The sequence below is a fragment of the Phragmites australis genome, chromosome 22 (genome assembly GCF_958298935.1).
Source record: "Phragmites australis chromosome 22, lpPhrAust1.1, whole genome shotgun sequence".
NCBI lineage: Eukaryota > Viridiplantae > Streptophyta > Magnoliopsida > Poales > Poaceae > Phragmites > Phragmites australis.
In genome coordinates, this window is record NC_084942.1 from 19,570,226 (window position 1) to 19,591,609 (window position 21,384).

General features: G+C 45.3%; 1 protein-coding gene and 1 pseudogene across 1 annotated transcript; both read right to left on the bottom strand.

Annotated features, from left to right (window-relative positions):
* Nucleotides 1–291: 291 nt before the first annotated feature.
* Nucleotides 292–6,573, bottom strand: LOC133904577 (protein PECTIC ARABINOGALACTAN SYNTHESIS-RELATED-like; annotated as a pseudogene).
* A 2,865-nt stretch (nucleotides 6,574–9,438) lies between these two features.
* LOC133905314 (HIPL1 protein-like) lies at nucleotides 9,439–20,377 on the bottom strand. The gene is made up of 13 exons (XM_062347075.1): nucleotides 20,336–20,377; nucleotides 19,692–20,242; nucleotides 19,457–19,619; nucleotides 18,734–19,294; nucleotides 17,937–18,640; nucleotides 17,732–17,856; nucleotides 13,731–14,246; nucleotides 13,460–13,620; nucleotides 11,850–12,389; nucleotides 10,480–10,699; nucleotides 10,274–10,398; nucleotides 10,015–10,191; nucleotides 9,439–9,915 (listed from the first exon to the last, which is right to left on the bottom strand). The coding sequence occupies exons 7-13, from the start codon at nucleotides 13,846–13,848 to the stop codon at nucleotides 9,529–9,531; spliced, it is 1,728 nt and encodes a 575-aa protein (XP_062203059.1). The 5' UTR covers nucleotides 13,849–14,246; nucleotides 17,732–17,856; nucleotides 17,937–18,640; nucleotides 18,734–19,294; nucleotides 19,457–19,619; nucleotides 19,692–20,242; nucleotides 20,336–20,377; the 3' UTR covers nucleotides 9,439–9,528.
* Nucleotides 20,378–21,384: the final 1,007 nt, after the last annotated feature.

Here is a 21,384-nt window from a genome sequence, read left to right on the forward strand (position 1 = left end):
TTAATTACTCGCTCTTTTTTAAGATTTGTTGTGATGTATATGTTAGAAAGGCATGTGTTCCGATCTTGGGCATAAAACACGTGACGGGACTACCGGGATAGCATTCTGATTAATCGTCGAGGTTGTGATTATGAAAAATGATCCGCCTAGTGATTAATTTGAATACCGTTTGGACGGTTCCTCACAAGGACTAAACTGACAATAATCAACAAAAAAATAATGACACAATAAAGAACTGGAAACCAATCAATTCATCACAAAGAACAACACAGGATTCATGTATGTGTCTTTTAGGTCACCTGAATTTTCACACTCGTATAATATGCATAGAGATTTTCATAGCTCGCAAGAAAATATTTATTGATTCACAACCCAACTTGGAGATTTAGAATTGAATGCCCTCTAAAGCTATCTTGCTTACTTGCATTCCAAGGATTCTTCGAGGTTTCTTCAGATGAAACATACGGGCAGGTTCTACCATGCATGGCTGCCTTTACCTTTGTAACACAAAATGAAATGATCAGCACCAAACAAAATGTCATGTGAGACACATATACAGCTCGTAATGATATGGTCTTCTAGAAAATAACTCGTAATGATATGCCTTGCCAAGTAATGTAGAAGAGGTGTTTCTTTTTTTTTCACATTTGAATCTATCCTGCCGCCAAGGAACTGAGAAGAGGAGGGTTGAGATGTGGATTTGTGCTTACCAAGTTGGGGAACATGTTCCTGAGGGGAGCCATCCGATTTTTGCCACCATACACTTGCCCTGACGCAATATATATCTGTGTTCCACCTGTGTATCCCAGTGCTCGAAGGATCACAGCTATCTCACCCGGCTCAAGAGGGCAACGCTTTCTTTTCTCTTCTACAGTGCCAGTGGCCATAGATGGGATCCATTCTACACGTGAAGTTGCAAACACAAAAGAAAATATATTTGTTAGAATGGTATAATGTACGTGTCAACTTCAGCTAAATCGGATAATATATGACTGTCAAGTGTCAACTTTAGCTAAATCGGATAAAATATTAGCTTATGTATGGATTTACGCTGCCAGTTCGGTTCCTCATCCTAGCTGCAAGCTTATCAACCATTTCTTCAATATCGGGTAGGAACTTTAGCGCGTGATAGTTAACTCTGCATCTGAACCGGTTAATCTTCATTGGAACATTATCATACCTGAAATTGAAGCTTTACATTAGGTTTATCTTGTTCAATTCCTATGGGGAAGATATAACAGATTGTACGGCCCCCCTTTACAACATCATAGAACCTGACAGGATATCCTAAATTACAACATTAAATGAATAGAAAATTGCCAAAATAGTTTCATTCAAAAGTTTACTTACCACAACCCGTCGATAAATGGCTTAATAGACATTATCCTTTTCTCTTTGATCCTCGGAAGTACATTATCAATATAAAATTGGGCAGATACATATTTTGGGATGTTCTTCACAATACACCTATTATAGATACATAATTTGGTATGTATTATGAAAAAATGAATATTCATTCAAACGGAGTGGAAAACCCAGTTAAATAAAAGGTGACTATAATAGAGTCGGTTGATCTCAAACACTCAAATTGATCTGTTAGGAGTAAATATGTACAATGGGATTTAAAAAAAAATAGTTGACATGAAATAAGACAAGGCAAGGTAGCAGCTAATGAGAAACAAAAACAGTACCAACAATATATGAGTCTTCATTTTCACTCGCAAGAAGGAAACCAACAAATAGGTGTGTTGATCTACATGTTGGTCAAGCCATGTAAAAACACATTGTTTGAAGATCCATTTAACTGATCATGTACAATTCACTCCATCTAGTTAGACATGAAAATATAGTTTGCATGGTGATTTTAAATACTATCCATCCAATCGAACAATTAATATGAGCATGTCACGTTTCATACACATTTTATTTTGAGAAAGAATTACATTACCATCTGAGGAAAGGCTATCTCAAATCTTTAAAATCAAATAAATGAACCTCCAAAAAAATCAACTAAGAATGCACGAGCAATTGAGAACGACACTATAACAACATCAACATAGACTTAGATTTGTCCCACGCCTATCGAGGTGATATAACCAAAATCATAAATAGGTACCCCTGATGATATAAAATAGTCTAATAGTAAATTAGTAATACAAAGTTTATTGTCGACAGTGTTTGCATATTGTAATATCAATTTTTGAAAGTTTGAGGTAGTCGTGACAATGAGTAAGCCAAAATGTAGAACCTATTTTATACTGGTGAAAAGCTCATCTTTCTTTGTGAACCAGCTAGGGATGTCTCGCACAATGCGCACATCATCCTGTAAATAGTTTATAAAATGATTAACATCAAAGATATCTTCAAATTTCCTGTATAGTGTATAAATGTTCTCACAAGGAAGGCAATATGGCAGAAAGCAAAACACAATGCAGGTTAAAAAAAAAGATAAGAACTGTAAAAAAGAGAGAAAAGAGAGGGGAGGCTTATACATGTAGGGAGAGCCAGGAAGAGACTAGAAATCTATAGAAAATTAGAGTTCTAGTGAGTCTATAGAAAATTAGAGTACTAGTGAGTCAGATATTATAGATTATCCAGTAAATACAGCAAGGAAATAGACGTAGAAGAAATCAAAACAGAAAACAACATTTACTTCTAGTCTTTCCATATTTGGTCCAGCTTCAGAACTGGTAAAATAAGTGTTGCACTCATTATCTTAGCAATAGCAACAACATCACATATCTGCAGAAGCCAGAACACTAAATATGGGAAATTCACCGATGGGTCTCTGTCTGATGTAACTGTAACTTCTTTCCTTTTTTTCTTTTCTTTTGAGAGGAGTAGTTGAAACTCTATACCATCTTAGAAAGCTAATAAACACAGCTTAAAAAATCAACATGACATGCTTAGGAAAGACCCTAATTTGTAGTAAACAATAGTTATAAATCAATCAATATTTAGTAGGTCATGCCAAACACAAGCAATCAAAAGCAATTACAAGCTTATATTGAAGTATACTGCAATTACACTTGTGTAGCAAAGTGGCTAATATGAAAAGAATTCTCAAGTAACAAAACTTGGACATAAACAGGTAGCAACAAATCTGAGCTTAGACAGCAAGAGACATTGCACAATCAAAGCAAATATTTAGCGCTCACGCACAGCTAGGAGAGGAAGGTTGAGAGAAACAGAAGTGCATACATACAGCTATGCGTTGCTGGTTTAGTCCACCCTCAGCATGAATAATAATATACCTAGAGGTTTGGTTCTCTAGAGGGACATCTGTGTGACATAGAAATATATATTATCATCAGTCATCAGGACCCAATCACAAAAGAAAACATATGGTAGATGATACTTGAAGGCACATTTTGATACGCATAACAAGGTGTGCATGTCTCATAAATCTGCCATCTAACATGGAACAAATTTGATAAGTTCTCAAGGAACACTGGATAATCAGGTTTTAGCAAGCCTACCAAACTGCGTACCACACATCCCAGTCACTCCACGATGTCAAAATTTGCACAATATAAGCTCGACCTGACATTAATTGGGTGCCATATGAAAAAACGATGCAATATATGGTACATTACTGTCTTCAAGCACCATGAATGGTGGACTTGCCAGAGGGCTCATCGATGTGTCGCTTTGTGCAAGGCTTCTAAGAGGTAGTGGCAGCACGTGGATTCTCCCATAGCGAGGGGGGTTCCTTCGTTTGCACCCAAAGTAAGAATTCCTCAGACCACCTGACGCAAGCATGACTACACGAGTACCAAAATGAGTGGTGTGTGTCCTTGCAGTCATCGTTGTAGCTACCGCGGCTGCCATGGGCGGAGGGAGAGGCGAGGAAAGGAGACGACACGGTAGAGGCATCGGAGTTGTGCTTCGCAGGGGAGTTAGATACGCGCACCGCCGTTGAGTGTTGCAGCTCTGCAATGGGCACCAACGGCGACGGTGGTAGCGAGGGCGGGGCACGCGAGAATGGGAATCACCCGCTAGCAGTATATCGAATTGGGGAGGCACGTCTCCGGACTCTAGTGGTCCGGTCTCGGGAGGAAGGCTGGAGCGATCTCTCGCGAACACAGTGAAGGCGCTTGCCAGAGGAAGAAGAAGCCCGTCCGCCTCATGCATGCACCGCTCGTCCAACCGCCGCTCCTCCGCCTCCTCCTCCACTCATCTAGCCGGCAGATCTACTGCCCCGAGCTTGGGGGCCGCTAGATCTGCCCGCCCCAGATGCACGTCGTGGGACAGAAGGAGAGGGGGGGGAGGGGGGGTATGCAGTGACAAGACTATGCAGGGGCGGCTACACGTGGGCGAGGGTAGGAGGGCATGGTTGCGATGGCGGTGGCACTGGGCGAGGGCAGGAGAGCGTGGGCATGCGGACGAAGGCACGGGTGTCCGATCGGACGAATGCGTGTGCGGACGGGTAGAGGAATCACAGAGGGATCTGACAGATGGATGGAACATGCCTTACGGTATTTTTAAGTAGGAGAGATACAGAGGAATTTATCCGAATAAACAACAGCAAGTCAGTCATGCATATCACTTGGTGGTAGTAGGTAGCAGCAATGCTTCATCCATGCGAAAGCACAATTCCACTTGATTTACATCAGGGAAGCAGATCAAAAGCCATCAGCTTGAGCACCGTAAACTCCTTAGCTTGATATCGTAAGAAGGCAGCATATACACATCTCCTGGTGACGGCAAAAATCCAAAATTAGACAACATACGTGACCATATTTGCCGAAATAGACAACATGTTAGCTTATTTACAATTTTAGCATCCGTATTCGGCACACGGTGTGCCGAATATGTGCTACAGTGACATTTTCGGCACATCGTGTGCCGGAAAGGCACTGTAGCACTGTATTCGGCACACGGTGTGCCGAAAATGGCACTGTAGCACCATATTCGGCACACGGTATGCCGAAAATAGCACTGTAGCACCGTATTCGGCACACGGTGTGCCGCCATACGCCGAAAATAAACAGTACCACACATGAACAGTAACACCAGTGCGTTTGAATTTCGTTTTCTCTATTTTTTTAAACGGTGGTCTTCTGTTACTCCATAAATGTTAAAAAAATTTACATATTCCATAATCCATGTGCAAACCATTTTAATTGGATTCACCGAAAAATCCTTTGTATATTTAAAACTAAAATTCTCCAAAAAAACTACTTTTATAACTTGTAATAATTGTTAGTGTCTCAAATAAATTCTAAAAAATCTAGGAAAATTCATTAATATTCTTATTATGTGATGGAAAAAATTCTAAAATTATTTTCAGTCCTAATTTATATGATGAAAAAGTGAGTTATTTTGTAATGCTTCATTTATATGAAATGAAAAAAAGAGGAGTAGAAGATAAGAAATGAGGTAGTTGCTGGAGATGAAAAAAATAAGGAACGCTGTAATAATGATAGAGGATGCTGTAATAGTATTTTTGAGGATGAAAATTTAAGATAGCTGTTGGAGATGGCATTAAGTTTTATTTCACTACACCGCCGGGCACCCGTGAGCTATGCTTGGTGCTCAGCTCTGGGGTAGTTGTTTGTCACATTTTTACTTCTAATAAAGCAGCAACCGATTTTGGTTACTATCGTTACTCCGCCGGCACATGATGGCCGAGTAGAATGCAAATGCAAACGCCAACGCGAATGCAATGAAGTACAGCACCCAGCCTGTCCCAGGCGGCCACTGTGGTGGCTGAGGAACGCCGCAGAGGCCGGGTGGGACGACACGGTACACACCTCCGGTGGCGAGGACGATCGCGTCCTTGCTGTTGTCCTCGCCCAAGGAGAGCACGATGCCAAAGCGGCACGGCGTGGGGCTGCTCCCGGTTTCTATCCACACGAGCCGCCCAAATCACGGAAGAGTCCTCTGCTGCGCTCAAATATGTATACCTACCTGAATGGGAGATGATGTTGCCGCGGGACGGCGAGAAATGGAGCGCCCGACCGCCCTAGTAAACCGCCGCCCGCCAAGACGCCGAGTGCTTGCTCGCTCGCCGCCCGATTGGGATTTGTCGATTTGGGAGTAGAGGAGCTAAGAGCACGATTTTTCTTTCCTCCGTGGGCCATCTTTGCGGACCGGGCGCCGGCGGCCAGTTCCTAGACCTGGACGTCTTCTTCCTGGAGACGGGAGACCTCGCCTGGACCGGGCAGCTGCCCGACCAGTGGCGGAGGTAGACCATCCAACTCTGGGTGTGCCTGCCAGTGACAGAGCTCTAGCGAAGTTTTGCCACCTTTCCGCAAGCTACGCGTCCGACGAACCCGCAGAGGGCTAGACCATGGATCCAAGCCAAGGGCCCCTTTGCACCCCCCCCCCCCCCCAGAAGGACGCAAAAGTTCTAGCAGCACCCAAGACCCGATCCTCGGATCAAGCGAGGTCCAAGCATGCTGAGATTCGCCGCAAGGGGTAGGGAGGAAGGGGAGGGGACGGGTACCTTTCTTGGAGGAAGGCGAGGGCGGAGTTGACGTCGAGGCCGGCCTGGCGGAGGTAGGCTTTTACGTCTTCCACGAAGGCCGCCGCCGGGATGCCCCGCCGCTCCGCCGCCGCCGCCGCCATGAGAGAGCAAGAGGGAGACGGCCCAAGTAGAGAGCAGAGGAGGCAGCGCGATCGCGATGGCCTCGTCTCCTGATTGGCTGGTGCGCCAGGACCGTCCGATCCCTATTGAACGGTCAGATTAGACTTCGAGGGATTTCCCGTGAACTCTGAGCCGATCGCGATGGCCTCCACGGCCTTCGCCGCACCAAGTTCCTCCCCGTCCACCTCGACTCCTCCCCGCGCCGCCCCACGCGAACCTCTCTTTCTCCCCGCTGCCCGCCTCCTTGTCCTCGTCAGCGTCCTTCCTCCGCCTCCGATCCGCGTCTCCGTCCGGCCCCGGACGTAGGCTCCCCCCGACCCCACGCTCATACGGCGGCGGCGGATCTGGCGACGCCGCGGACTCCGGCGGCGGTCGCCTCCGATGGCTTCCTCTCTCCTCCGGGCTTCGCCCCTTTCCCTCCTCGCCCGCCTAAATCCTCTCAACCCTAGGCTGCCTCCCGCGTCGCCCATCCGCCGCCTCCTCCCGCTCTCCACCTCCGCCTCGCCCTCCCGCTCTCCGCCCCTGCTCCGAACCCTAGCGGCTACCAACGCGGCGACCCCGCCAGAGGAGGCGGCACCCGCGGCGGAGCCGAGGCATGAGAAACTGCAGCCGCTGCAGTGTCCGCCGAGGGGTGCGCTGTGTGGAGATCTCGGCGCCGGTGACGCCGGGCGCCAGGTGCGGCTCTGCGGCTGGGTCGCTCTCCGCCGGGCGCATGCCGGGCTCACGTTCCTCACCCTATGAGGCCACTCCGGCATGGTCCAGGTGAGTCACCTCCTTTGTTGTACTGGTGAAACGTTAGTGGCAGACAGATAGTTTGCTTCCTGTTGCGGTGGTTGTGCTGGCAATAGCTTTGGTTTACTGGTTGTAATTGCTACTACAATGCTGTGTGATCTCTTACTTGTGAACTCGTGACTATATTAATGATTGTTGCATTGCTAAGTTATTGGTGTACTGGTAATTGTAGAACTAGCATCAGCGGTTGTTTTATCCCCAAATGATTCTCAACTGCTTGTGGTTAACAGAAGGGCAATTGAGCAGCAGTAGTCAATAACAGTTGTATTTGAATGATTTCTTCTTCAGAAAATATGTGTTGCTATGGCTACTTACCTTTTTTTATTACTCTCGCTACTGATGTTGAATACTTGAGTGATCTGGTAACTTGCGTAGTCAGACAAATGGTCACATTAGCAGTATATTACTGGCAATTGTTATCCCCATCTAATTGGTGATTTATGGGAAGTTTTTTACACCATCAACTGGTAGAGTGATAATTCTTATTGGCCTCTTCCTGGCCGGGTGGTGCCGTCCACGTGGCCACAGACCCGCAGTTCCCATTCAAGGTGCTCATGGAGGAGCTTGGCTCTCGGAATGCAAATGCATGCACTCAGTCTGGCTCTGCAGAAACCTAAAATTTAGGCATTTCTACAGAGCTAGGCTCACTAGATGCAGGCCGGTACCCAGCTAATGATGCTATTAGTGTGTGATTAGTGCGCATTAAGTGACATTAATGTATTTTGAAGAACATCAAGGTTTAATAAGATAAACTAAAGACTATAAAAGCACAATGACGTAAAATAATTATCATGGTAACACTTGTTTGTTCATTTTTATCTTATGTAATATGTCTTCATGATGTGAGCAATCAAACACCATCTCTTCTTAGTTAGACTAAATACATAAAGGTAACCAAACAAATTGCTATTGCATGCATTCAATCTGGTTGGGGTGAGCTTGGTTCACAAATACGGGCCAACCAAATGCACCCTAGGCTATGTATAGTCGATTGTCTTTGGTGATTTTCTTGATGTAGGATTTTAAGAAATTTTACTCATTAGAAAAAATTTCCAGTCCTTTGGAAGGGAGCTATTTCTTTTTCAATAAAAGTCGAACGCACACTCATACTCACATACACCTACATAAGTGTGTCATAGCAAACGTCTAAGCTAGATTGGAGGCTTAGGTAGCCTCACGCAGTGTGCGAGGACATGTGCTATAAACACTGAACACACCTACATGTGCATGATTTAATTCCGAGAGAGGTAAACATGCATGACCCGGGTGGATAGCATCCTAACCAACTTATTGCGCTCAGTTCTCGCGAAGAAATGTGCTTTGCCAAACTCCCATAGGAAACTAAAAATGAGCTCAAACCTCATTTTGTTTAAAGTACAATGCTCTCTCCCTGCTTCAAAACTTCTGTGTTTTTTTTGCCTGTGAACCGTTCAAGCACAACAACCCCTCTACCATTCATGTGTTTTTGCAATCGCGTGAGATTCGGTAGTACGTGGCATCAATTCTATTCACATGTTTTCATACTCTGCTTTTGCAAGTCCTGCATTTCAAAAGGGTCCTAAAGCAACCGTACAATTCATTCATTCATCAATTAGCTATAACATAATATCCACCTATTAATCTTCCATGCTGTATTTATGAAAATTGCATGCAAAATTTGAGCCCAGAAGATGGCGTGATGGTTGAATTCCAAACGATTGCATGTCGGTAGTGATACAGAGGAATTTATCCTAATAAACAACAGCAGTCAGTCACGCATATCACTTGGTGGTAGTAGGTAACAGCAGTGTTTCATCCATGCAAAAGCATAATTCCACTTGATTTACATCAGGGAAGCAGATCTTATGCACATTTCTTTTTCCTCTTACAAAATGTTGATCATAGTGTTCTCTGTTCTCTCTCCCAAGGCAAAGCTAATTTTTGCACCGAATAAATACTTGGACATATTGTCTATCAAGTACCAAATAAGTATTTAAATTGCACAACCAACCTTGTTAGCTTTTCAACAAGGAAACTATATGATGCGTACCACAATGCGGCATACTTTTACGTTTTCATGAAGCCACTAAGCTCAGTAGTCACACCAGCAATACTTGTATTTTTTTACCTTTTCACCTGGCACCGGCCGCGAGCTATGCTCCGTGCTAATCTTTGTGGTAGTTGTTTGTCACATTTTTATTACATGTAATAAAGCAGCAACCGATGTTGGCTTTTTGTATCGTTCCTCCGCCGGCGGCGGAACACACGGACGAGTATATGAGATAGAATGCAAACGCCAAGGACAGCACCCAGCCTGTCGCAGGCGGCCACTGTGGCGGTTGCGGAGGAACGCCGCATAGGCGAGGCGGGACGACACGGTACACGCCTCCGGTGGCGAGGACGAACGCGTCCTTGCTGTTGTCCTCGCCCAAGGAGAGCACGATGCCAAAGCGGCACGGCGTGGGGCTGCTCCCGGAGCACCTCACCCTGGGCATCTGGGTGGAGGAGTTGCTCTGGCCGGTCCACACGCCGGAGGCGTACATGTACAGATACCTGCATGCATGGATGCAATGGTATTGTGCCACAATCGATCAGACATGAATCGATGGAAGTACGTGCTATATATGTATCGATCAAGGAAACAAAACTTTCCTTCCTTCCAGCGAGGGATCGGCGGACCCTCGGTAGACCAGACCGCCGACGATGGATGGCATCCTGCCGTCTGCAGGACGCCCGTGGCTGATGACATCGAAGGAGACGGCCTTGGACGAGGAGGCGCTCTGGCTCCCAGCCTTGTTGGAGATCAAGTAAACCCGCTCGTGCTGTTGCTGCACGTTAGTTTCCAGCTGAGATTAAACCTACGAATTGTGCATCCGAATGCTTCATGAGAAACATATGATATGGATGTACATCGTCCACGTCGGCGCAGTAGAGGTGGGACGGTCTCTCGGAATCGAAGCTGCATCCGCTCGGGTTGTTCAGACCCATGGAGAAGATCTCGGGCTTGTCCATCTTTGAAGATCTCAGGCTTTCTCCTGAAAGTCAAAATCCCATGGAGACCAAACATTGAACTTGATAAAATTTGTAAACATGGATTTGTTGAGGTGTTTGCATACCGGACACACCGCCGACATTGAACCGGATAATTTTGCCCCAAATTGATCTCCTGGTCTTTGAGAAATCACCATGCCCGGTGATGAGGTAGAGGTGTCCATCGCTATCTTTGGGTTGGAATAGGATTTGGCCGCCATGGTTCTGGTACGAATAGGATGTGTGTGGCTGGGGCAAACCCATGGCAAAGATCCTACTCGCTTCAGATGGATTAGCTCGAGTCGCCTAACAGAACAAGGGCACAAGATTAGCAATCTTCATATTGATCAAATTAAGAACGAGGCAATCCTTGAATCAATCAAAGCACTAGGCATTCCATGAATCTTTAGATTCCTCTGTAAGTCGAATTTCGTTTTAGGGCAATAATATAATACCACACTTCCTAGATTTTAGGGGACTGAAATCTTGGAAGCTCTCAGTCCACGTCGGAGTTCACAAGAGTGGGTTAGGGTTTCGGAATTTTAAGGAGTCTCTATGGATGCCGGGCTTAGAGCATCTCTAAGAGACTCTTTAAATGGTTCCTTATAGCTAAATATAGGGATTTTAATCCAAAATTCATCTCTAACAGTATCTTTATCTCACTCCCTATCTTTAGGGAGTCCCAAAAACACCTCTCTCGCTCTCCATTTTTGGAGAACGCATCTGGTTCCCAAAACGCTTTCCCGCCCCTGGGCCCCCCACACCTCGTCGTCCTCCTGAGAGTACGCGCCCCGTCGTCGGCATTGGTGCTCGCGTCGGTCATCTGGTTGATCGTCTACGCGCTGTTGTGGCTGCTCAACACATTCGTGTTCGCGAAGGTGAGCCGCTGTGTGAACGGTGAGCGGCGGCGCCGAAGATTCGACGCAATCCCAGACGGACCGGCGAATCAGATGGCAGCGCAGATGAACAGTTCGGGGGAGATGGAGCTGACGGTCGGGGTCCACCTGTCGGTGAGATAGGAAAGGGAGCTATTGGAATATAGGGATTGGAGTATAGAGAGTCTGTTGGAGAGAATAACAATATAAGGAGTGAAATTTATTGGGAAGGCTCCTTATATGAGGATATAGGAAGTGAATTTTAGAGAGTCTCTTGGAGATGCTCTTAGAGGACGTCCTTGCAAGGCAGGATGGTCTGACAGTGATGGCAGGCGCAAGGGCGGACGGCGGAGGACCGTTGGATGGGCGGTGCCCGGGTGGGGGAGATGAAGGGGGTCAGCATTGTAGTGGAGCGTTGCACTGTTTTCACATGGAGAAGAACAGAGTAGGGAGTGGGAGGAAGAAGACGAGCTGAGATTCGTCCGATCGTAATCAATAGCTGATGTTCGTCGACCCAAGAAGGCGCCATAGTATCTCCCGTATAGTACTCATAGAACTAGAAAGGGAAGTTTTTTTTTTACCTTGGAATAGTCAGCACCACCTTTGGCAGAGAACTCGGCGACAACGAACTGGTACCGGCACGGCTTCGAACCGTTTTCTGCGGCAGCACCCCAGCACCTACTGGCGCCGCAGGCCGGCGAGGCGCTGCTGTCGCAGCTGTAGGAGACGAAGAAGCGGCCGTTGGTGGCGAACTCCGGGTGGAACGCCACGCCCACCAGCTCGAGCACCCGATCCGTGAGGTCGAGGAAAGGGCGGTGAACCCGCAAGGCGGCTCCAGATCCCCGTTTGGGCATTGAGGCCAGCCAGATCTTGCCGTCCCGGCTGGACAGGAACACTCGGCCCGAGCCGTCCGGGTGAGCGGCCATGTTGAGGTAGGAGCCCGCGCTGATTCTCTCGAGGCACATAGTATCCGGCTCCTGCGTCGATCTGGCACTAGCAGTCACAGGATGGTGCGCCGTAGAGCTCGACCAAGGAGTACCTGCTGCGCAGAGCAGAGGAACTGACAGCTTCGTCGGGTCAGCTGTGTTGAACAGCACAGCCGACAGAAACGGGATGCATCTCTGCAAGAGTAAAAGTTGGGAAATATATTAAGGTTTGGTTTTTTCTTCAAATTTCTCAAGATTCACACCTTTCGTTAACACAACACTCGAACCTTTTCATCAACGACACCTCAAAATCTGAGGTGTTAGCACTAATCTTGATCAGAGTTTGCTTGTTTTAGTTCTGCATGTGTTAGTTCTGCGTGTGTTAGTTTAGTTCTGTTAGGGGGCGTTTGGTTGCCCGCATGGCTCTAGCTTGGCTCGTATTAGTGAGCCAGGCTCATTTGAGTTAGGTTGTGTGTATGTAGTGCTATGTATTTAGTTAACTGTATGTGCTTAGTCTGGTTGAAAAGAAATTGTGTTTGGTTAACTGTATGAATATATATTGTATGAGATTGAAATAAAAAAGTAAGTGCTACCATGACGTTTATTTTGCATAAATACAATCTATAGTACTTAATTTATCATATTAAATCTTAATCTAATTTGAAATGTACTAATCTAAGTTAATACTCACTAATCACATATTAATACCATCGTTAGCTGAGCGCATGCCTGCATCCCGCGAGTTGGCTCCAGAGAAATACAAATCATTTCCGTTTCCGTAGAGCCAGGCTCGGAGGAGCATTTTGCATGAGTTAAACCTGGATGGGAGCACCACCAGGTAACCAAACAGTCCATGTTGAATAGAGTTTTTATGATTTCCGTTGCAACGTATGAGTATGTAACTAGTCCTTTAAAAAGAAGAAGGCAAACATGAATAACAACACAAAACACTAGCTCAAGATCTGAGCAACCACACGAAGCATGTCTTGGTGGAGGCCGATCTGGTGGAGCCGCGACGTGGCCCGTCTCCATCGTGAGCCATCGGATCTAACCATGGTGGCGGCTGCCTGCCGGCTGGACCCAAACGCCGGCCGGGAGGTTCTTGTTCCGCGAGAAAGAGAAGTGAGAGAGGAGAAATGGGAAGGAGAGGCCGAGAGGCAGCCTAATACGTGGTCAAATATTACCGCATGAGCAGTCGATGGAAATAGAAAAGGAAAGGGCCGGACAGCTTAAGTCGACATGCATGCACGTAGATTATTACTTACCGCGCAGAGGACGGCCTTGACGATTGCGGCGCACGCGGCGTCGGAGATGTTCTTGTCCTCGAACTGCGCCCTCAGCGCAGCATCGTCGGCGACGTTGCAGCAGCTGATGCCGCTGTAGCCGCAGAAGCCCAGCGGATCTCCCAGCGTCACCGGCGGCGCCCCTATAATGAATTATAGGAGGTTAATCGATATAGACAGTGCAACAGCAGCGCAAGAAAGATCGATCTGGAGGTGGAGGATGTATCAATAGCATCAGCAGGTGGTCACTCACCTGAGCCGGCGCACACCACCGGGGAAGGAGAAACACTACTGGATGCGGCAGCATGGGGAAGGACGAAGGACAAGTACCAGAGAGCCATGGGCAGAACAAGTGCGATCATTTTCTCCATGATTTAATTGTGGTGGGTGGGGGTCTGTATCTATTTATAGAGGACCCAGATACTTAGATATATAACGAAGCGTTTTTATCGATGATTTGTGAACCGTCGATCTAACGAATTTGTTGAAAAGATAAAGAAAATTTCGAGTAGACAAATCACAGGAGAATACAAGAGAGATATTAATCTGAGCCTGTTACAAGGAGGTATATGACTAGTCTAGATGGATCTAAACTTAATCAACGATTTTCTTACTCGGCTTCGGGTGTTTTCTCGTTTGTTGAAAGGTTTAAGCGACCTCTTCAACCTCTAATGACTCTTGTTCCTCTGCAGGGTCCACTGTCTCCGTATATACAGGGGTCGTCGTAAGGCCTCTGGAGACCTTCCTTCCTAGTTTAAGAGATATTTTCCTGTATACGAGATATCATGAGCATCTGCCTGCAGTTTTCATGCGTACAAGGATTTCCTTCCTTGAGACAGGGATATACCCCGAGAATAGTAGTTCTATAGTACTTGTCTCATTTTTTTCTTTACAAACTTTAGTAAAGTGTTTGTCAATGGTGATGATTCATATTCCATTTCTATACTTTTTATTTGCTTGAGTCCTAGTAATTTTCAGTCATAGAGATTTTGTAGCAACTTATGTGATAAGACCATATCTAATTAGCAAAGGCAATATGATGACATTAAATGAATATATATAATCATTCATTATATGAAAGGTTATACATTTGTTTCTGTGGACAAAAATGTATGAATAAGAAAAAAAAATGTTATAAATTGATCATAAAACATGAATTCATCGAACACATGTATTTTGTTCTTATAAAGAAAAAATAGATTAATCAATATTAAAAAAAATATGTTTTTTATAAAGATCGATTGATTCACTAGCTTCTATAACCGATTTAAATTTGTCTCTGCTTAACCCCTATCATCCGCCCTTGTTGCCAAGCACAACAGAACAAATAGTCATGGTGATTTAGCCTGTGTTATCTAGACACTCGTGTCCAAATTTATTTGCCAAATCAAACATCCCGAATTCGAGTCGGATTCCGACACCTGTGTCAGATTTTGAGTTGTATTTCGCGTGTCCAAATTTTCTTTACCGAATCGGACACTTGAGTCCAAATCAAATTCTGGCACCCGTGTCCGTATCAGGTAACACTGGAGTTAGCTCGGTGCAAATAGCCTCATCCCTCTAGAAGCCTCGTCCCCTTTTCACGGTCAAGCCTCAAGCGATGGGCGAGAAGAAACAAGCAAGAGTCATGGAGCACCTGAAAGGGTGTTTTATTTAGATAAAGGGTATCTTATTTCATCCAAATAATGAGAATATCTCAACATTTACATTATGCATGGAGCATGTGACGAGTTGTAATCATGTCAACTCATCTCAGAATTAATTATCTTAGGTTTTCGAGGAGGTCTGACAGAGGTTTAATCGTGTCAACTCATCTTAGAAGTTATGTGTGCTTAGGCCAACTCCAGTGGCTCTTGTATCTGATCGGTAAACCACTGAGTGTTGGATTTACCGATCGGGGGGCGCATCGCCCCTCCAGCAGCAGCCGTTTCTGGCGCTATAGTGACGATCCAGCGGCTCGAGTATCCAATCGGTAAACCACTATGAGCGTTGAATTTACCGATCGGGTGGCGCATCGCCCCTACAGGAGCAGCCGTTTCTTGCGCTACAGTAACGAGAGCGAGTCACTGTAGCACGGGAAGAACAGCAAAACTGCCGATCGAACAGCGCACCGTATTACTGTTCATATTATACGACTGTGAGTCCGGTAGAAAATACAATAACTGTTGGAAATGAAAAAAAAAATAAAAGATACTGTAATAATAGTATTAGAAGATACTGTAATAATATTATAGGAGATAAAATTTTAAAGTATCTACTGAAGATAGCTATAATGAAACGTTGAGGATAAAGACGAAGGACCAAAGATTTTTCTGAATTTTCCAACTAAAATCAAACATATTGCAACTATATAGTCCAAGTTCCTTTTTCATGGACCCATCTCATGCGATCGGAGAAGTTCTCGATTAGAAGGGATGTGATCTTGAAAATTTCTTGACTAAGATAATAAACCAACAACTCTCTTTTGAGTTGAATCGGAGGGCTAGCTGACAAAAATATATAATCATTATTATATATTCTATAAATAGTATATATCTATAAATGGTATATTATGATCCTGCATATCTTACTCAATCCAGTATATGTCGTAACCACCATAGAGAAAAGTAGAGACAAAGTACAAGTAAGTAACAAATAGGGAAGCTATCCCCTATTCCGGAAGAGTTTTCCTAAATATTCAAGAGATCAACATTTTGGAAATATTACACCCGAAAAAGTCCAGATATGGTATATCCGAGTTCCCCTAACTATAAAAGCATGAGAGGGGGTTCAAGACAAGTATTTCTACATGCACAACACACCAATTAATTGAAACAAATTTATAAAAATATTTCTAACTCTAGATTATTTGATAAAAAAAATAAGTTCCTTTGTAATACTCAATATGAAGATGAAGAACTAACCTTTTCAAATTGAATTAAAAAATAATATCACATAAAATTATAAAAATACATATAAATAGATTATTATAAAGAAACTCACTTTTTCACCAAATAACATAAGGTTGAAAATATTTTTATAAATTAGTAAATCATATGGTAAGAATATTAGTGAATTTTTCATGATTTTTAAGAATTTATTTGAGACATTAAAAATTATTAGAAGTTACAAAGTAGGCTTCTTCGGATAATTTTAATTAAATATTGACTTGGACTTTTTGGATCAAATCAATTAAAATGAGTTAATAGTGAGTTCTAATTTACTGATAAAAATGTTTAGAATTTTTAAACTACTCTTATACTCACAGCTAAAATAGATATTTAAATGAAAAAAAATGAACACAAGATGTACAGACAAGAGAGAACTACTGTACATTGTGTCACCCAAACAGTGAGCAACACCTTCTAGTGGGCCCACCGGCGCAAGATCTCGCCCACGAAACGAACGACACGTGGCAGCCATCAGTTTTTTATTACCTAATAAGCGGGACTTACATGATCTCGCCCGACGAACGAGCAAAAATAGTCTATTGTTTCAATTTTTAAAATAACCGTGTAAATTTGAAAATATTAAATAAATAAAATATATAAATAAAAAAATTATCTCATCGAGTACCCACCGATCAGAGTTCGGGACTCATTAGATATGTTATCTTTTCTTTGGCCGAACGTCCTGTTATCTTTCATTTTGATAGTATGTGACTCAACCAGCACTTAGGAAACTTAGCCCCTAAGCATATAAGTAAATTACCAACGATCAGGAGAATAGAAGCACCGAGAACGTATAGGCATCTGGATTACACTTTTGAATTTTGATCTTTCTTTTCTTTTTTTAAATATGGATTACATATTTACATAAAAATCATCGTCATAAGAGGTGAGTCACGTGGAAAAGACAAGAGGTGAGTCACGTGGAAAAGACCTTTACTCAGCGCTAGCTTTGACCTTAACGAGGCTTTACGCGTCATTTCTAGAGAGTAGCGGATGCTTTCACATAGTAAAGTGCTGGTGGTCGAGCTGGCGGCCACATCTAATGATAGAAAATTATTAACGGTATGTAGTGCAAAGTTTGGTGAGGCTGCTTTTAGGGGCGGACCTACCGCGTAATATCACAGAAGTGACCGTGTACATGCGTTAAAACGGTTACGCGTTTTACCACCGAAAATGCTTGCGCGGTAAAAAAAAAAAAAAGATTAATTATTAATAACACGTGAACCATCATTCTAGATCAATTAGAAGTTACAATTTACAAGTTTTGAATGCTCGATCAAACATTAGTCAAAGCATGATTGAAAGGTGGATGAGAGCTACTTACCTCTTCAGTGCTTTACGATCCGTGAATCTCACGTTGAGAAGGGAGGGAACAGAAGCACTGCTCTAAAACTTTCTGTAGGGCTGAGGACTCTTCCAAATGGTAGAGAGATTTCTGTATTTCCCAACCTGCACGATTGATAATGATAAGCAAGATCTAATGCAATAATAACATGAAGAATCTTGTCCTTGGGAAGCATGAGACTCACTTCTTGAAGTACTTGAAACCTGCCGTGTCATCTAATTCTCCTCTCATGTCCAGAGGATATGGCTCCCATTCATCATGGTAAATGGGTTCATCTCAAGCAAAGTTCTAAGATACCCCAACTGGAAAGTCTCTGCAAGATATTCTCTGATGCTATGACTTCTTCATCATCGTCCACAGACATGTCCAGTGAAGAAACACATTGTTGCAGAAACTAGTTCTCACATTCCTGAGAAAGCCTTCACTAACGCTAAGGAAGCAAATGAGGATAAAAATCAAGCGAATGACTGTGAGCTCAGCAACACCGGGTTGTCCACATTTTTGTTTGATCTGAATCAGGCTCTCTCAGAATCTACTGATTTAAACAACCCGTACATTCCAAGTCCAGAGGTGTCATATCTTGAGCATACACAGGATGGAAATTTCAGTATGGATCAACAAGTTCTTGATAATGGAAGAGAAAACCAGAAAGATTTGTTTTCTGATCCACACGGACAGCCGCCGCTCAGGGGCCGCCACTAGCGGGAGGGAAGCGAGGGGTGAGGGCCGGCAGGGAGCACGGTCTGACGAGCAGAGCAGACGACCAGCTGGACTGGGCTTTGGGGAAGGGGTGCTAATCGGGGTGGTATCCGTAGGTGCTTTGGGCCGAGCCCGTGCTCGGTCCGCCCGTAGCAATCAGATGGGTAATGAATCAATCGTCATAAGAGACTAATGACAATTAGAACGGCCACAAGATACTAATCAACCCTCAGAAATATTCCACGAACAGTTGGTGTTCACGCTGAGATCATGTATACCTACCTGAATTGGAGAGGATATTGCCGCGGGACGGGGAGAAATGGAGCGCCGCAACTGCAGCATAGTAAAACCGCCGCCAGCCAAGACGCCGAGTGCTTGCTCGCTCGCTCGCCGCCCGATTGGGATTTGTCGATTTGGGAATAACCTGGACGTCTTCTTCCTGGAGACGGGAGACCTCACCTGGACGGCTGGGAACCACCTCGGGCGGCGACCGCTCGACCACGCCCTAGTGGTGGATCCGGTCGTGAGAATTGTGCATCCTTGCCGCGTACTCTTTTCTCTTGTATTACTGTAATTTGCATGCCTGCGTATTCTGAAATATGGACTGGCATAAGCTAAAAAAAACCTCGGTATCAAAGCTAAAGAAAATGTTTCCTTCCCTTCCAGCGAGGGATCGGTGGACCCTCGGTAGACGATACCGCCGACGATGTGGATGGCATCCTGCCGTCTGCGGGACGGCCGTGGCTGATGACATCGAAGGAGACTGGAGACGGCCTCCTTGGACGCTGAGACGCTCTGGCTCCCAGCCTCGTTGGAGATCAAGAAAACCCGCTCGAACGGTTGCTGCACGTTAATTTCCAGTTGAGAATAAACCTACGAACTATGCATCCGAATGCTTCCTGAGAAACATCCCACCTATCCCACCGAAGGCAACACCCTCGTCTGAGATGCTTCGGCGTTTTCAGGCGTTGTTGTAAACATGGACTTGTTGAGATGTTTGCATACCGGGCACACCGCCGACATTGAACCGGATAATTTTGCACCAAATTGATCTCCTGCCCTTTGAGAAATCACCATGCCCGGTGACGAGGTAGAGGTATCCATCGCTATCTCCGGGTTGGGATAGGATTTGGCCGCCATGGTTCTGGCACGAATAGGATATGTGTGGCTTGAGCAAACCCATGGTAAAGATTCTACTAGGTTCAGATGGAAGAGCACGAATAGACGGGAAAAATATTACCTTGGAATAGTCAGCACCACCTTTCGCGGAGAACTCAGCGACGACGAGCTGGTACCGGCACGCCGTTTCCGGCTGCAGCACCCCAGCACCTACCGGCGCCACAGGCCGACGAGGTGCTGCTGTCGCAGTTGTAGGAGACGAAGAAGCGGCCATTGGTTGCGAACTCCGGGCGGAACGTCGTTTCCTTTCAGCAGCGCCACGCCCACCAGCCCGAGCACCCGATCCGTGAGGTCGAGGAAAGGGCGGTGAACCCGCAAGGCGGCTCCAGATCCCCGTTTGGGCATTGAGGCCAGCCAGATCTTGCCGTCCCGGCTGGACAGGAACACTCGGCCCGAGCCGTCCGGGTGAGCGGCCATGTTGAGGTAGGAGCCCGCGATGATTCTCTCGAGGCACATAGCATCCTGCTCCGGCGTCGATCTGGTACTAGCAGTCAGGGGATGTGCGCCGCAGAGCTCGACCAAGGAGTAGCTGCTGCGCAGGAACTGAGAGCTTGGTGGTCGTTGTCGTTTCAGCCGTGTTGAACAGCACAGTCACATAGACGGAATGCATCTCTGCAAGAGTAAACAGTTGGGAAATGTAGTAAGGTTTGGTTTTTTCTTCAAATTTCGAAAGATCCACACCTTTCATTAACACAACACTCGAACCTTTTCATCAACGCCTCAAAATCTGAGGGTCTCCAAATCCTTTAAAAAGAAGAAAGAAGGCAAACATGAATAACAACACAAAACACTAGCTCAAAATCTGAGCAACCACAAGAAGCATGCCTTGGAGGAAGCAGATCCGGTGGAGCCGCGACTTGGCCAGTCTCCGTCGTGAGCCATCGGATCCGGCCATGTGGCGGCGGCCTGCCGGCTGGACCTAAACGCCGGCCGGTAGGTTCTTGTCCCGCGAGAAAGAGAACTGGGAGAGGAAAAGTGAACTCTCGAAAAGTGGTAGAGGGAAAGTGAGAACTGGTGGGAGAGGGAAAGTGAGGAAGAGTGGGAGAGGGGAAGCGGGAAAGCGAGAATTGGTGGGAGAGGGAAAGTGAGGAAGCGGGAAAGCGACAACTGGTGGGAGAGGGAAAGTGAGGAAGCGGGAAAGCGACAACTGGTGGGAGAGGGAAAGTGAGAGGGAAAGTGAGGAAGAGTGGGAGAGGGAAAGTGAGGAAGATGAGCTAGATCGTCAAATGACGTATGAGCCGGGTCAGTACTGTAGCGTTGCAGCTCCAGTGGTACCGTACAAAACAGTGACGCTACAGTATTACGGGGAGAGGGAGGGAGGTTCTGAATTTTTGCGGACTACTGTAGCAGCACGCAACACTGTTCATAGAGGCTGATATGGGTAGCTGTTGGAGATGAAAAAATAAGAGATACTGTAATGGTAATTTTGATAGCAGGCAATCTCGTTTCGGAGAGGCGATTATAGTGAGTATGTAGCGTAAGTATATGTATAAGTTTAGATACTATAATTTTATATTTTAAAGTTGCGACTAAAAAAAAGTGCGTTGCGTATAAAATTTGCACACAATACAGGGATCGTGGCAGCGATCAGATGCTTCTGATCTTAACGAAATCAGTAGCAGGACACGGCAACACCTTCTGATCTTGTCAACAAAGAATATGATTCCTCCTGTTTGAGTTATTTGACCTGGGCTCGTAGCTGCTTGTTTGGTTTGGACAATTCAGCTGCTGTCCACTGTCGCTGAATGTAAGTA

Bases quoted from the DNA above. Each gene is read 5' to 3' on its own strand.
- LOC133905314 (XM_062347075.1), bottom strand. From the start codon at position 13,848: ATGGAGAAAATGATCGCACTTGTTCTGCCCATGGCTCTCTGGTACTTG. The intron at 10,399-10,479 runs GTATGCAAACAC...TTTGACTTTCAG, and splicing joins CAATGTCGGCGGTGTGTCCG to GAGAAAGCCTGAGATCTTCA. The intron at 9,916-10,014 runs AAAGTTTTGTTT...CATGCATGCAGG, and splicing joins ATCCCTCGCTGGAAGGAAGG to TATCTGTACATGTACGCCTC.